This window comes from Astyanax mexicanus, chromosome 2, assembly GCF_023375975.1.
Source record: "Astyanax mexicanus isolate ESR-SI-001 chromosome 2, AstMex3_surface, whole genome shotgun sequence".
NCBI classification, from domain to species: Eukaryota; Metazoa; Chordata; class Actinopteri; order Characiformes; family Acestrorhamphidae; genus Astyanax; species Astyanax mexicanus.
In genome coordinates this window covers 33,763,709-33,780,974 of record NC_064409.1, presented here as the reverse complement: position 1 = coordinate 33,780,974, position 17,266 = coordinate 33,763,709, and the positions used below count along the sequence as shown (strand labels likewise).

Below are 17,266 nucleotides of genomic sequence, written 5' to 3'. Positions count from 1 at the left end.
TATTTCAGTTCAAACTAATGAGGGTTTTACAGGGTCTTAAGTGTAGAACACATGGGAAAAAAATGTAGTAGGTCTATGCCTCAAAGGTTTAGGAAGAGCTAAAATAATCATCAGGGAGAGCACACAATCTGTTGATCATTACAGTTTATTAACGATTTACAACCTTCTCCTTCTCTTCAGCAATCTGTGCTCTCTCTCCCAGACCACAATCCTCAGCCAGGAGAGGGTGGTAGTTGAGACACAGCTATCACTGGCTCTGGAAATTCACTCTGAATGCCAGCTTAAATGTGAGCAACTGCTCTTAGTACAGCGGATACTTTAAAGGGAATGGCTGCTGGTCTGGATTTCAGTCCAGAAACAGTGCTGTATAGAGTGCTGCATACAGCGATAATGACAGTGATACACCAAACCTACTGTAAACCTGTCGAACTTTTAGAGCAACAATGCCTACAATCCTACCTAAAAATAAAGGTATTCAGTGTTACAAATGCTGCACTCTGAAGAAAAAAACAACCGTAAAGCATTATATGTAACTGTCCAAATATTTCTAATTTAAACAGAATTTGGAAGAAATGGTGTCAGTAGTGTATAGTGTGTAACTACTGAGGGTTGCATAATCTTTGGGATTGGACCCCCTACACCTGTTTCTGAAGCATCAACCTCAACAACCTAGGGTTAACTAGTTTAACAGACTTGGGCTTGGGGCAACTGACAACAGCATCCACATTTTGTTCATCTATTGCGATAACTGCATAACTAATGCTAACCAAGAAAAGTCAAGGAAAGATCTTCTTCAGGCTAGTCTAGGCTAGATGGGCGTAGTTATTAGGAGAATCTGAATAAATAAGAATATCCTCAATATAGGCTTTGACAAACTGACCAATCAAATCACAAAAAACAAAACATGGAAGACAGATGGGGGACTACTTAAACCAAAGGCCATGGCCAATTACTCATAATGACCCATACTGGTAACACAAGCTGTCTTCCATCAGTCCATCAGTCTCCCTCTTTGATACGGATTAGATTGTAGACACTTCTATCGTCAAGTTGGTGAAAATGGTGGCTCACCATAAATAGTTCTAAGGCTACTGGAATAAGGTGTAGAGGTAAAGTGTAAGGTTTAGTAACCGGATTCAGATCTCTTCCGTTTATACATGGATACAAAGAAGAACCCAGAGGCTGCTGGAGATTTGTGTGTTTGAATGAAACCCTGAGCGAGGAACTCCTCTATGTATTCCTCCATTGCCCTCTCCTCAGGCTGAGTAAGGGTATACATTCTGGTCTTAGGTAGGGTTGCCCTAACAAGGAGTTTGATGGAAGAGTCATATTGTATATGCAGTAGAAGTTTAGTAGCATTTTCTTGCTAAAACCTCCTTCAGATCTAGTTATTTAGGAGGAATCTGAACCTGGACAGAATTTTCAGGGTGTTCAATTGATGTGGATCCAAAAGACAAAAGAGAAGATTTTTTTTAAAGGGGTCCAAGTAAGCATCTCTTGTTCTGATCATAAGATCAGATCATGTTTCTCCAACCAGCACAATCCTAAAATTATGGGAAATTCAGAGATGTTGAGGCCCAAAACACAAGTCCTCATGAAGGGAGCTTGTTGAGATCTTTACAGGCTCAGTCTTGTGTGTGATTGTTCCAGTACTTATGGGACCCCCATCCAGTGCAGATACCCTCAGTGATGTCTCCAAAGGCATTGTAGCAATGATCAGTTGATCCACAAAATTCTTAAGAATATAATTTTCCTCAGCAAAAGAATCAGTCAGGGCTGAAAAACAGAAACAGGCAGAGTGCAATAGAGAGGTAATGAGAAAGACCTTGAATCCAATCTCTTAGTTGGAACTCTCGCCACATTAGTGCATTAGTAAACAGCTCTGCCACAGTACTTGCATAGAGCATTTTTTTACACGGCAAAGTTTTTCTTAATGGGACAGACGAGAGGAGTTACACAGCATCGGTTCTGGTCATTATCTTGAGGGTATGAAACCGTTTGGAGGAAGAGTGGTGTTGGCAGGAGGTCTGGGTGTTGTATTCACAACAGATATGACCTCACACAGAGACAGAAAAACAAGTAGTTTGTTTACTGAGGTAGGAAATAAAACACACAGCAGCTCTCTATTAGTTAGGAATGTATTGAGACATTGCTTGAGAGGAGCTTCATGCTTTGATGATTTCAATGCATGTTTTATAGTCTGGTTCATTTTCTGCTGAACAAGCACTTCTGCATTACCTCACTTTTCAACCCACACATTAACCGTTTATGGAGAGCATCATCCAGGATATCTTTAAAATCACAATGTTCTGTGAGCTTCTTCAGTATTGCAACATTCTGTGAAATGGTCTCCTCCCCCTCTTGGTTTCGCTTGTGAAATCTATACCTCCCTGCAATTGTGAAATGGTGTGAAACATGTCCAGAAGTCAAGAACTTTAACAATGATGAGTTATGACAGAGTACCTGGTTTCTATGGGTGGAGCAACACATTTGCTCCCATCACATTGAAGAAAGTTGCAACTTTTAATCATCGTTAATGCTGTCTGCTGCTACAAAGAAGTCGAAAATCTTCCCATGTCTCCACTGACTCCTCAAATGGTCCAAAAGCTCAAGTTAGCACAGCCATTTTATGTCTGTTCTGTTTTTTTGTTAGCTTCTTTCACACTTGCTGGTACGTGTGGGGTCTGTCACTTTTCCTCCCCCATAAACACGCAGGCCATTTTTGCTCTGTACCACTCAACAATGACTGCAGCAAAAGGTCTTTGAACCTTGTCGCCAGGTTTTATGTTTCATCCACAACAGATATGAACTCACACAGAGACAGGAGAACAATTAGTATGCTTACTAAGGTAAGAAGTAAAACATACATGCTTCTAAACTGCAACGACGGATACACATACTCAGTGGTATAAAAAAAATTGGGCCAACATTTTGAACATTGTTGAAGAATCAGTAAGGGGGCTGGATACTTCAACAAGACAACGACTCTAAACACTAAACTCTGCTCAAAATCTACTAAAGCATTCATGCAGAGGAACAAGTGCAACGTTCTGGACTGATCATCTCAGTCCCCAGACCTGAATGTTATTGAAAATCTGTGGTGTGATTTAAAGCGGGCTGTTTCTGCTCAGGAACCTGAATCAAACCTGACTGAACTGGAGATGTTTTGTAAAGATGCAATGTAATTAAATCTCTGAAATAAAGTTTTTAAAATTGTGGAGGAAAAGAAAAATTAGCTACAGTCATTATGCTCTGTACATTTAATTAAAATAGCTTAAATCACTGCAGTAAGTACCAAAGAGGTAAGGGACTGCAGTGGATGCTGGACCTTGTGTGCCCTGCAGGATTTTATTTCATGACAATGTAGTGTGTTACTAATTTAAAATCTTTGAGACTGTTGCCCCAGTTCTCTACACATTATTAAACAGGTCCTCCCAGTAGTTCTGAGTTTCTTTCTCAGAATCATCCTTACCTAACTAGACCAGGGGTGGGTTTCCTGAAGATGTAAAGAGTAAAGAACGAGCCAGTTCTGCGAGTGTTTCCCAAAGAGCTTCACAAAGTGAAAATTAATGAACAAGTTTAAAGAGCGTCTTTGTCGACTCCTCCCCCGAAAAAGCCTGTTCAATCGAACCACAAACATCGATTCTTGCACTGCTAAATATGCAGTATTTAATCATTATTACACCCTAAAAACGAATAGAATGTGTTGTAATCATCAACATTATAATTATTCTGATATTTGAATTACAAACGGATGTACGTTGGCATTGATGAAATACCCCTAAAGAGACATTTGACTCAATAACTTATCAAAAATCGAATCTATTTAAAAACATTAAACTTTTTAAAAAAGATTGTTTAATATTTTCAAATAGATTGTAGCATTAATAAAGTTCATTTTGTTTATTAATTTAGTCGTATGTGTTATTACGTATGTTCCTTTTTATATATATATATATATATATATATATATATATTGTATTATTTATTTATTTGTTTACAGGAGCACATGATTTTATAAACAAAACATTTAAACCAACTAGAATCTGTTATATACTTTATATACATTTATCTTTGAGGGGAGATCTGCACACTCTTGGTATTTTAATCTCAGTGTCTTCATGAGGGAGAGTCATCTGGAATAGTTTTCTTAGCATCTTGAAGGAGTTCCTGGAGGTGCTGAACAATAGTTGTTGTTTTTAGCTGTGAAGCTCCAGCTCATCCCAAATCACCTCAAATCACCATCTCAGTTGGGTTTAGGTCAGGAGATTGTGGAGGCCATGCATATTGTTGTTTACTAGATAATTCCATATGCGTCAATTAATAGCGTTCATGGTTTTAATATTAATCTACAATGTAGAAAATAAATTTCATAAAAAATTGAACATTGAAGTTTTGACTGGTACTTTTTTATATTTGCGAGCTGACATAGCCCAGAGCAACAATTTTGGTTTGAAGCACCTGTGTCACGTCTGGTGCTGAAAGCGCTCCTGTTTCTCCCACACGCAGCTATAACGGAGTTTCTCAGTTAAACAACTAGACTACCCAGAACGCACCACCTGCTGACATCACACACACAACCGATCATGTGATACATCACCTGTCTCCTCCAGGAAGTCCCGAGTACTAATTACCAGCACTATAAAAGAGCACCCCACACACACACCTGCGCCGAGTATTGTTGGATTATCCTCATTACAAAGCGTTTCTATCTCTGTCTCTGTTTATCTTGTGTATGACATTGCTTTTTTTTTTTTTTTTTTGTACCTCTGATTGTGGATTTACTGTGTTTTTGACCTGGACTGTTCATCGTTTCTGCCTTTTGGATTGTCTCTACTGTCTTTTTCGTGTATGAACTCTGGACTGTCTCCCGTTTATGTTATGGTTTTGTCTATGCGGCTACGGTAATCTGGTTACAGTGACGCAGAAAGGGGGTATGCAGCGACGCATAGAGGCGCTGCACTAGAGGGTGCGCCAAATCAAAGCCCCAAATTAATTTCCTCTCCGGAGAAACAGCCAATCAGCTTGCTGGTTTGCGGAGCGCAGTGGGAAAATGCTGATGATTTTAAAACATCTTTCCGTATGAATTTAGAAACAAAGCTGAATTTGCAGCAGCCTCTTTTTCTATAGGGTATTCAGATGATACTGATGTATAATCCTTCCTTCAGTTACAGAATCCACATCTGGTTACTGATGACGCTAGATGTGATAACGCTGCTCGGAGTTAACAGCTATCTTTTGTTATCAGAAGGAACAAGGTTGGAAGGAGAAAGCATGTAATCTCTCTTCTTTCTCTCTCTGTCTCTCTCTTTGGTATTAGAACCCACACGGATCCTGAAGCAGCCTGAGTATAAAGTGGTGCAGAGGGGCAGCAGAGCTGTGTTTGAGTGTAAAGTGAAGCATGATCCCAGTCTAATACCTACACTCACCTGGCTCAAGGATAACGGGGAGCTGCCTGATGATGAGCGGTAAGGTCTAAAATCTTAATTTGTTGGTGTTCTTTTTTATTTACCACTAGAGCTGGGCGGTATGGAAAAAAATCTTATCACTATATAGTTTTTCATATCAGCCGATATAGATCATATATCACGATATTAATCAAATCACTTTCTGTTACACTTAAAGGTTTCTTTTTGCTTATAAGTGACAGAATAAGGGATTTATGGCCAAAATCACTAGCAGGCTCAGAGCCTTGTGCACAGACACTAGGATGTCCACATCTCTCTCTGGGTGGGTAGATGGCACTCTCTCCCCACATCACTCTAAAGGGTGATGTCGCTCAGCACAAGACTGCATCTGTGAGCTGATGTATCAGAACCGAGTCACTGTGCTTTCATCTGAGCGCACTGTGATGCTACTCTCTAATACTACATCAGCAGCAGTTCGAAAAGAGGCAATGGCTGACTTCACCTGTGTCGAAGGAGGCTTCTGCTTGTCCGCACCCTCCTAGGGTCGCAGGCGTCACTGGTGATGGGGATGCACAAAGGAGTGGGATGGTTGGATAGAAAAAATGGGAAAATATCTGAAAAATAATAATAAACATAAGGAAACAAGAACAAAATATACATTAATTGTTAAAAATTTAATTTATTCCATTCATTTTGTCTGCTTAAAATATATATATATATTTAAGACTGATAAATGGGTAAAGTATTTGTAATAAATTATAATATTGGTCGATGATCCCTGCACACAGCATCTCATCACTCTGCCACACAACTGATTCACATAGCGTGTCGGCTGAACATGTGTCTTAACTTACTGATTCCTTTACAATTTACAGTAATTTAACAATATAGTATTACATGAATACATTCTTTTTGAAGATTTAGAATTTTAAGTTAATTTAGGTTTTGGTTACATTTAGCACAATCTGTGTCATTCCATGTAATGTCATTAAAGGACAATGTTCCATTTTATTAGTGTAGTAACTTGTACCCACCTCTAAATGTACTCTGTTAGAGTGGTGTAGTCAAGTTGTCTCTGGATTTATCACGCCTCCATCAGGTTCTGATGAACAAAATAACTGGCCCTGTTTTACAGCCTGCGCAGTACTCATTGCTGTCTTACTCCCCGGAAACATTCTATTTTCACACCTTCCGTCTGCATTGTTGAAATTTTTAAAGGTGCTTCTGGCTATTGTACAGTATGCTGATGCGTGTGGTGGTCTCAAAATTAGGTGTGTTCAGGTACATTTCTGGCGTATTGCTATCTTGGCAATGGAAAACACAGGTGCGCCCTAAGTTTTGCCCATAATTATTTCAAACTGAAAAATATAATGTCAATCAGAAACATGTTACATAAATAACAGTCATGTCAACTAAAGCAATGGTTTCCAACCCCAAGGGCCACGGGTCAAATACATAATGCATAATACTTAATTACACAACAGACTTTGACAGTTATTATGTCAGTTTGTAAAGCTCACTGATTGGTATAGAACAGTCACATGACCACCAGAGCTGGTGGATTTAGCAAACTTAACATTAATATTAGTAGGAGAAGGTTCAGTGTTGGGTTCATTGGGCCTTCAGTTAAAAGGTTGGAAACCTCTGGTCTACAGTTTTTTCTGCTTCTTCAGTTTTGCAATGAAGTTTCTCCAAATAGGTTTGGTAATTTTTTAAGCAATTTCTTGTTAGCTACATTAGCCCTGTAGCTTTAGTTCAAAACAAAGAAGCAAACTTTAGGCAACAAGCATGTCTTTACTGCTTGACTACACTACAGAATGTCTTGTCTGATTTTCTGATTAGCCACTTTGTTTCATGATGATGTTTATGAGGTTTTTGTGTGTTTGTAGCTTTGTGGTGGACTCGGACAGTCTGACTATAATTGATGTAGCAGAGGAGGATGAAGGCACCTACACGTGCATCATGAACACCACTCTGGACAAGGACTCAGCCAGTGCCAGGCTCACTGTAGTCGGTATGATTTAGTTCTTGTTTTCTTTTTTAGGCGTGTAGCTTCAGCCTTGTTAGTGTTAGTGCTGATTGTTTAATGCTATAAACTCTCAGATATCCATTAAGATATCCATGAGTGCAATAAGCTGTAGTCACAATATTAGCATGTTGTGCTAATCATGTGCTGTATTTTTCACACTATAAAGTGCACCAAATTATAAGGCACACTATCGATAAACGTCTATTTTCATATGTAAGGCGCACTGGATTATAAGGCACATTGAGACACTAGTAAGAAACAGGGATGTTGCCATGTTTCCCTTCCAATTCAGCAGGTCTCAAAATCTGTAAAGCTAAGCTAAGTAAATAAAACTGTAATTATTAAAAAACGAGAGGTAGATGTTAATCTTCACAGATTTCTTTCCTCAAATGTATTTATTTGGGTGAGTAAAGCACTTCTGTTTATTTACATTAGGCTTAGATGTTCCCACATAGCTTGTTTAAACACATTAAATGCGCGGGCTACAGAGCGATATACTCGCCTCTGAACGGCAAAAGAGCTAGCGTGGTTAGCAGGTAATGCTAATGCTGCTCCAGCAGTGCTGGCCAGGGAAAGCAGTAGGCTACAGACTGATAATACTCACCTCTGAACAACGAAAGAGCTTAGTGGGTAAAGCAATGGTTTTCAACCCATGGGTCACAAGGTTTCTGACATATAATACTTAATTAAATACAGACAGTGGGCTTACAAACTTACAACCTGACTGGTAGAATTCATAAGGTGCACCGGATTGTAAGGCGAACTGACAATTTTTGGGAAAAATAAAGGATTTTAAGTGTGCCTTATAGTGCGGAACATACATTGTTGTACATTGTTGTCAAAACCAGTTTTAAATGAAAATCTGACACTTTCTAATTTCTCCTTTTCTCTGATGTTCTGTATAATGTACATGTAACCTTAAATGAATTCCTCTTCTCCTGCTGCTTTTCTACTGGCAGAAGCCACTCCAACTCCACCTATAGTCTACGGTAACGCACGGAACTATAGTACCCTCCAACTCTCTCATTTCATTCATTTATTTTTTGTTAATAACTTTGTACATTGTGTTGTGACCCAGACAACATTCTCATGTGGGGCTCACATGTAGGTATGGGTTCTACCTTAACCTCACAGCCCACCTTAACCTTATGTGGGTCCCATCTAGGCCCCTTGTAGAGTGTACAGCCCAGATGGGACCCATGATTTACCACTTCTAGTTGTGGGGCCCATGGGCCAACATGGAACCCATGGACAAAACTTGTCAACAACTGGTTGCCAGCTGCCCATTCAGGTCCCACATGGGCATGTTATCTGGGAATCCCTATAACTCAGTGGCACAAAACCAGTTCAACACTGGGCATCCATTAACCCTTAGAACCCTAGGCTAACATCACTATGTTTTTGTTATTGTTTATAGTTAGAGACGATAAGCCCTGCTGAGTGGTATATAATGTCTTTCCTGTCTTTAAGTACCACTTCTTCAGTTATAAAGCCTGAAAAGCAGCCAATCAGAACGCTTCGGGTTTTAAGGGTTAACAGAGTCTTTTAATCTCATTAATGTGATTTCTTTGTTTGGTTGGTAAGTCATATTTTTTCATTTATCTGTGAATCTTTTTTTATTTTTGTTTTCCTTCATAAATTCGCATGAAAATCATCTCGATTGGGACAAACTTAGTAATAAATGAAAAAAAATGGTTACTAATGCTTTGAGTCCTGCATGCATTTCCAGAGCGTCCGGACCCTCCAAGAGACCTAGAACTGACTGACCAGCGGGAGCAGAGTGTGCAGCTGACCTGGATCCCTGGTGATGAACACAACAGCCCCACTCAGTGTGAGTGCAACAAACAGCCAGCAGATTTTAAAAAATAAATATCCGACTTACATTAGTTCTTGCTGGACTTTAAAAGCATATAAGCACATTGTCTTGCTGGAAGGTGAAGGTCTACTACACATCACAGCTACTTTTTCTACAGGGGTTGGACAATGAAACTGAAACACCTGTCATTTTAGTGTGGGAGGTTTCATGGCTAAATTGGAGGAGCCTGGTGGCCAATCTTCATTAACTGCACATTATTGCACCAATAAGAGCAGAGTGTGAAGGTTCAATTAGCAGGGTAAGAGCACAGTTCTGCTCAAAATATTGCAATGCACACAACATTATGTGTGACATACCAGAGTTCAAAAGAGGACAAATTGTTGGTGCACGTCTTGCTGGCGCATCTGTGACCAAGACAGCAAGTCTTTGTGATGTATTAATAGCCACGGTATCCATGGTAATGTCAGCATACCACCAAGAAGGACCACCCACATCCAACAGGATTAACTGTGGACGCTGTAAGAGGAAGCTGTCTGAAAGGAATGTTCGGGTGCTAACCCGGATTGTATCCAAAAAACATAAAACCACAACTCTCCTGTTTCCACCAGAACTGTCCGTCACCTCAATAAATTATTGTGGTCTAAAACCAGGTGTTTCAGTTTCATTGTCCAACCCCTGTACATGTTTGCTTGTGGAAAACTGCAAACGGCACTTCTTATGTCCTTCTTTTAACAATAGTTTTCTTCTTGCCGCTGTTCCATAAAGGCCAGATTTGTTTTTTTAACCTACCCCTGCTTTAAACTTCTCCACAACTTTATCTCTGACCTGTGCGGTATATTTTAATTTGTGGTTGTAAGGTGACAAAAAATGAAAAAGTTCAAGGGGTATGAATTAGCTGAGTGAATCATACCATTTTTTAAAATCTTTTATACATTCATTTCCTGTTTCTCCAGTGTTTCTGGTCCAGTACGAGGACTCTCTGCATCAGCCAGGGGTGTGGCACAATATGACTGAGGCTCCAGGTACAAGCGCCACGGCCCAGCTGGATCTCTCCCCGTATGTGTACTACTCCTTCAGGGTGTTGGCACTCAATGATGTGGGCATGAGTGAACCCAGTACCCCCTCTAGACAGTACCGCACCAACCCCTCTCGTGAGTAACGCCATCATTTTAATGTATCTTCAGAGCTGGTTAAATGTTTGTGTTGTTGGATTATTGTGAATAGTTGTGGCAAATATGACAGTACATGCCATAAATCACAGCATAACAAAAAGAAACCATAATCAGTTGGGATTCACTAATATGGAAATTGCGAAAGGATGCACATATCCAATATTTTTCATGTACATATCTATGATGTGTTTATCAACACCCATGCAATAACCTTTATAAAGCTGTTAAACTGTTTTACCAGCTCAGCTCTTGTCCAGCATAGCATAGCATCCTTATCTAGCGGACCTAGATAACCAGTAGCATGACCAGCATGTCCATGCTTATCAACCAGAATGACCAGTGTGATCAAGGTGGTTGACAAGTAAACAGAATGGCCAAAATATTTTACCTGTAGCAAGTTAGCGTTCAGCTTGTCCAGATCTATATTCTATGGCTTTTTTGTTTGTAAACAGTAAACACATATACAGCCCTGGGAAAAAAAAATAAGAAGCCACTTCAGTTTCTGAATCAGTTTCTTTAATTTTGCTATTTATAGGTGTATGTTTAAGTAAAATGATCATTGTTGTTTTATTCTATTTAGAGCGTTTAAAAATGAGAAATGGCTGAAATAACAAAAAGATGCAGAGCTTTCAGACCTCAAATAATGCAAAGAAAACAAGTTTATATTCATAAAGTTTTTAAGAGTCCATAAATGAATATTTGGTGGAATAACCCTGGCTTTTTATCACAGTTTTCATGCATCTTGGCATGTTCACCTCCACCAGTCTTACACGCTGCTTTTGAGTAACTTTATGCAACTCCAAAATTCAAGCAGTTCAGCTTGGTTTGATGGCTTGTGATCATCCATCTTCCTCTTGATTATATTCCAGAGGTTTTCATTTTGGTAAAATCAAATAATTTTTTTTAAGTGGTCTCTTATTTTTTCCCAGAGCTGTACATGTATTTTTGCCACATTGTCTACCTCTTATTACACTCCAGTTTGACATATGCTTAAAATGGTTATACTGAAATATGTATGAAAGGCTTTTCACACAGCATCTGATACTCGTGTGCCGCCTGTTTATTTTCAGTCAGTAGTAGGTGGACAGGGAAAATGATGCAGGTGGAACAACAGGTGGTGTGACAAGCAAGCTCGAGCATGATGCAATGATCTTGTTGCAGTGCAAAATCACAGTTTCTGCTGAGGGGAATGTGGAGGAGTGTCTCATTTGGTTTATTTTTGCCACAGATTCTGTTTCTGTCCATTTTGGTTGTTAATTTAAACCCAGTGATTACAAGGTCAGTGTGCTCAGGTATATTTGTATAGATTAGAGCTGGGAGATACTGTAAAAAAAAAAAATTGATATTCTCCTAATATATATATGAACGATTCTTAATTATGATTTTGATTTGTTTTTTATCATACATAACAGCTGAAAAAGAGGATTAGCAGTTAGTTTGAAGGTGAAATTAGTCAGGTGTTTTTAATCAATTAATCAAAGAAGATTTCTGAGGACCACAGAAAAGGATTTGTTGATGCTCATTTTAGAAAAGGTTACAAACCATGTCTAAGGGGTTTAGACTCCACCAATCCACAGTCAGACAGATTATGAACAAATGTAAGAAATTCAAGTCCACTGTTATCCTCCTCAGGAGTGGTCAGTGATCAACAAAGATCACTCCAAAAGCCAGGCATGTACTAATCAGCAAGGACACAAATGACTTTGGAAGAATAAAGTTCATGTTTTGAAATGACTAAGTCAAAGTGCAGACCTTAAAACAGTTGAATGTAGTGGAAGAATCTGAAGTGAGCAGTTAATGTGAGGAAACCCACCAACATCCCAGAGTTGAAGCTGTTCTGTACGGAGGAATTGGCTAAAATTCAGTTCCTCCAAGTCGGTGTGCAGCACTGATCAACAGTTACAGGAGATGTTTAGTTGCAGTGTAGCTGCAGTTAAATGTTATTACTCCAATTAATTTGATTAAACCCCCAACATTGGAATAGAGAAAGTGTCAAAATTAAGAAAATTGTGATGAAGCAAAAAAAAAAAAACGTGAGTTTTATTTTTTTTTTTACCTTGAACACTAAGTTACCTAATGGGCTTATCAAAAAAAGATATATATTTTTTTATGATGTACTATTTATGGTTGATCTTAGTGCAAAAAATATTTTAATATATAACAATCATACACTTGTGATGTACGACTTTTTAGAGAGAGTTGTCTTTGTGAATGTTTTTTTTTTTTTTGGTTAGACTTCATTTGTGGTTCAACATGCATTAGTGGTCCGTTCCCCCAGTATAAAGCTACTTTTCCCTCACTTTATTTATTTATTTATTTATTTTGCTTAATGGAGACCTAGAGTTGGAAATGATGGAGCTATGAATAATAAATTATAGTGTTTTTGTCTTACAGCGTGTGAAAAGTCCTTATTGCTTTTTCCACTGCTATTTTGTGTGCGGCCTTTTTGGCTTTTTCGGCGCACAAACAGAACTAGGTGCAGTAGAGAGTATTTTATTTTACTTTAAAGCAGATCTCCGTAAGTTTTAGGATTTAGGGCCCTCTCTGGGGAGAATGGGTAATTGCACCAAGCATGCAGAAGAATCATTTTAAACTGGGTGGGTGTGATGTGGTCTCCTGTCAGAGCGGATGAATCCGATTCCAGGTTATGTTCAGTCAGAGAGAGAGAGAGAGCACGTTCAGTCAGAAAATTTACTTCAACTACACACTTTGATTTTACTATGAGTGAATGAGCTACTGATGTCTGAGTTTCCCCTTCTGAAGTCTCCATTGCTCCACCAGCCACTCGCGTTCAGTAAAACTGAGCCGGATCCTCTTTTAGATGCTGTACGTGTCACATAAGTATGTAAAAGACACGTCACGTGGCCAGAAGAACTCCTGCGAAAAGTTACCCAACACAATGGTACCATTAAACACAATATTTAGTCCCTTCTTCACTCAGAAATGCTTCTGCTTTCAGTTTAGAAGCAAAATAATACAAACTGCCACTTTAAATGTAAAAAAAGAACTGAGGAACTGTTCTATATATACTTGGTCAAACATGTAGCCAAGAATACTGTAGTACCAGCAGTATATTTTAAGTAAATCATGTCAAATCCTTTGTTTGTTTCAGAGCCTGATGATAATCCATCAGATGTTGAAGTAGCTGGAACAGAACCGAACAATCTGGTGATATCATGGAAGGTAAGAGTGTTATTTCTAAAATAAAAACATTAATGATATTTGTTTTACTGGCCTGGACTGATGTAGGTCATTGTGTTTAAACAACAGGAGCTAACAGGGCTGCAGTCTAACGGCCCCGGGCTTCAGTATAAGGTGAGCTGGAGACAGAAGGAGACAGAAGAAGACTGGACCTCTGTCATTGTGGCTAACGTCTCCCAGTATGTGGTAACAGGGGCACCCACTTTCATCCCATACGAGGTCACCGTGCAGGCCTTTAATGACTATGGGCATGGCCCCAAGCCAGGGGTGGTGTTTGGATACTCAGGAGAGGACCGTGAGTCTGCTTTGTTTGTTTGTTTTTTTCTAAATGATGATTGACTCATCAGGGATAAATAAATATACTGTCACTGTGAGCTTAAACAGGAGTGTTATGTTCTTGCTTTGCCTTGCAGGACCCATGGTGGCTCCAGAGAACGTGAAGGTTCTGGTACAGAGCAGCACAATGGCTGAGGTGCACTGGGAGCCCATTCCTCCATCTGCAGTGAGGGGAAGAATGCTGGGATATAAGGTACCCCTGTGAATGATAATGAAAAAAATCAATAACATGCTTCTCTAGTGAGCTTTTATTTACATTCCTCCCCTGTCTCTCTGTCGCACGCGGCGTAACTTTAGTTTCCACCCGTTCTCGTTTTTCCGCCAGTTCTTGGGCTCCCTATCTCCTTATAAGGACTTTTTTCCTTTTTTCTTGGGTTTACCTGCTTTGAGATCAACTGTTCTGCAATTGGGTTCAACAACCCGCTGAGGGTTGAGGGTTGAGTTACTAGTCTGTAGCCCTCCGTCACATTATACTTCATTTTCCAAAACTGAATTTTTTTTGTGGCCTGCCACAAAAATGGCTTGGAAAATATCTGTCCCGCAGCCAAACTTAATTGCAGACCCCTGGTGTAGGGGGAATCAAACCCAGGTCTTATGGTTCACAACACAGCCTAAACACGCAGGCTACAGTCCAATATATTATTTTCTGAATGGTGAGAGAGCTAGTGCTTAGCACTGATAGTGGCTAATGCTAATGTTGCTCCAGCTGTGCTAGCTGGGGATAGCAGCAGGCTACAGTCCAATATACTCGCCTCTAAATGGTGAAAGAGCGAATGCTTAGCGCGGTTAGTGGCTAATGCTAATACTGCTCCAGTCTTGGTGCTGGAGAACCTCCTTTATAACGCTGTACTTCAGTGGAGTGGCTTTACTGGATTCTTAGGTGCACTGTCGATTTTTGGGAAAATTAAATGATTTTAAGTGCCCCTTATAGTGCGAAAAATATGGTAAACAAAAAAAAAGTGTTAAACAAGCCAAAATAATGTTTAAATATGTTTTACTTTAAGTTTTTCAAAGTAGAACCTTTTGCTTTGCTTTGCAACTTTTCCCACTTTTGGAATTATTTGGCTTTATTAAGGCAGAAGCTGAAATGATTCTCCAACTGTCTGTCAGCTGTTTAGGAGTTCTAGAGCTGCTGAGCTCTTGTTAACTGCTTTTCCTTCACTCTGCTCTGGTCCAACTAGTCCCAAATCACCTGGGTTGGGTTCTTACGTCAGGTGTTTCTGAAGGTCAAACACATTTTTTTGCATCTGTGTTCCTTTATAGTTAGTCGATAATATTAGTAAGTCTGTAATATTCTGTAATATTAATCCGAAATGTAGTAAATAATACAAATAATGAAACAATATGTGAATATGAGAATTCATGTCCCAACTTTTGATTGGTACAGCTCATTTCCATTTTATCAGCAAAATAATTAAATATGAATTTAGCTTTGATTTTCTAATTGTTCTTATATCAGACTAATATTTAAAGGAAATAATCTGCATTTGCCTGAAAGAATGTATATCTTTATATATACAGATAACTGTATTGTGTGGTTGATGTGATGTAGGTATCCTACTGGAAAGAGAAGAGTTTGCAGAAGGAAGACTCCAGACCAAAAGAGAAAAAGGAGCTCACTTTCAGTGGAAATGAGACGGAAGGCCGTCTCCCCGACCTTCACCCCTACAGTCAATACAGCGTTAATGTCAGGGCCTTTAATGGGAAGGGAGATGGACCTGCCAATGACGATCTGAAATTTGAGACTCCAGAGGGAGGTATGATTTCCTTTAGTTTACTTATTCAGCTTATTCAGCTCATCTCTAACATACGTAAAACAGTACAGTGGATACCAGTTTGCTTTAGACATTACCTGTTGTATGACACTCATCTTAACCAAATATATAGACTATAGAATAACTTAAATATTAAAGCTATTAATTGTGTCTGCTCAGATTCCCATGATTGCTTTTAATTGTGCTATTCAGTTTTTCTTTAGCAAAGGCTAATATATACATACAGCTCTGAAAAAAAAGGAACCGTTTAAAAATGATGAGTTTCTTTAATTTTACCGAATTTAAAACCTCTGGAATATAATCTATAGAAAGATGGATGATCACAAGCCATCAAACCAAGCTGAACTGCTTGGATTTTTTTATCCACGTTATCCAAAAGCAGTGTGTAAGACTGGTGGAGGAGAACATGCCAAGATACACGAAAACTGTGATTAATAGCCAGGGTTATTCCACCAAATATTAATATCTGAACTCTTACACATTTGAATGAATATGAACTTGTTTTTGTTTTTTTTTTGCATTATTTGAGGTCTGAAAGCTCTGCATTTTTTTTTTATTTTAGCCATTTCTCATTTTCTGCAAATAAATGCTCTAAATGACAATATTTTTATTTGGAATTTGGTGGAAATGTTGTTCGTAGTTTTTAGAACAAAAAAACTATGTTAATTTTACTCAAACATAAACCCATAAATAGCATAATCAGAGAAACTGATTCAGAAACTGATTCCAGAGCTGTAATTCACTATTTCTCTCTCCATTTCTTTGTCTTTATCTGGATAGTCCCTGGAGCTCCTGCTTTCCTCAGAATTATAGATCTCAATCTGGATTCGTTAACGGTGGAGTGGGGTCCTCCTGAGGATGAATATGGCCGTCTTACTGGCTACACCCTCAAATACCAGCCCAGTAAGTCTTAAGTTTGATAACAAGACCTCTGACATAAATGATGTACTTAATAACAATAATAATAATAATAATAAGAAGAAGAAGAAGAAGAAGAAGAAGAAGAAAAAGAAGAATTTGAGGATTAGTTTTTAGTTTTACATTTTTATTGAATAGGTAATAGTTGAATAGCATGTTGAGCATGAATGTTGGTAAGAATTTACCCTGATGTATTGTCGGTCTCTTTCTCTTCCCCTCTTTCCCCTTTCCCTCTCAGTTAATAGCACAGATGAGCTAAAAGAGATGACCCTTCTAGCTAATGAGACGAGCATCAGTCTTGAAAATCTCAAGTACAGTACACGCTACATGTTCTACCTTAATGCCATGACAATCAAAGGCTCAGGACCTGTTGTGACGACAGCGATCACAATCGTGGATGAAGGTGAGGCTCGGCTGTGTGGTGAAAGTAATTAGTTATTAAGGAAACTGTTGGTAACAAATAATAATTAAATCGTAATGGATCGAAACTTGCAGACGTCGTTTCAGAACTTAAAAGCCAGTCGTAGCAACAACAGCAAAACTAAATTCAGATTCTGAACCTGTATAAGCATCTGTATGAAGTAATGATGTTATTCAGCCATATTTAATAA

General features: G+C 38.8%; 1 protein-coding gene across 19 annotated transcripts in view; it reads left to right on the top strand.

The window, feature by feature from the left end:
• nrcama (neuronal cell adhesion molecule a) overlaps positions 1-17,266 on the top strand; it is a 139,271-nt gene that overhangs the window by 105,414 nt on the left and 16,591 nt on the right. For 12 of the 19 annotated variants that reach the window (XM_049474247.1, XM_049474249.1, XM_049474254.1 and 9 more), the window contains 11 exons: positions 5,321-5,468; positions 7,298-7,422; positions 8,397-8,426; positions 9,167-9,268; positions 10,207-10,404; positions 13,538-13,608; positions 13,696-13,921; positions 14,040-14,155; positions 15,515-15,719; positions 16,518-16,640; positions 16,894-17,058. In XM_049474247.1, coding sequence (XP_049330204.1) covers positions 5,321-5,468; positions 7,298-7,422; positions 8,397-8,426; positions 9,167-9,268; positions 10,207-10,404; positions 13,538-13,608; positions 13,696-13,921; positions 14,040-14,155; positions 15,515-15,719; positions 16,518-16,640; positions 16,894-17,058 — 1,509 coding nt within the window. The remainder of the gene's footprint in view (positions 1-5,320; positions 5,469-7,297; positions 7,423-8,396; positions 8,427-9,166; positions 9,269-10,206; positions 10,405-13,537; positions 13,609-13,695; positions 13,922-14,039; positions 14,156-15,514; positions 15,720-16,517; positions 16,641-16,893; positions 17,059-17,266) is intronic. The other 7 variants (XM_049474257.1, XM_049474256.1, XM_049474251.1 and 4 more) reach the window with 1 other exon arrangement.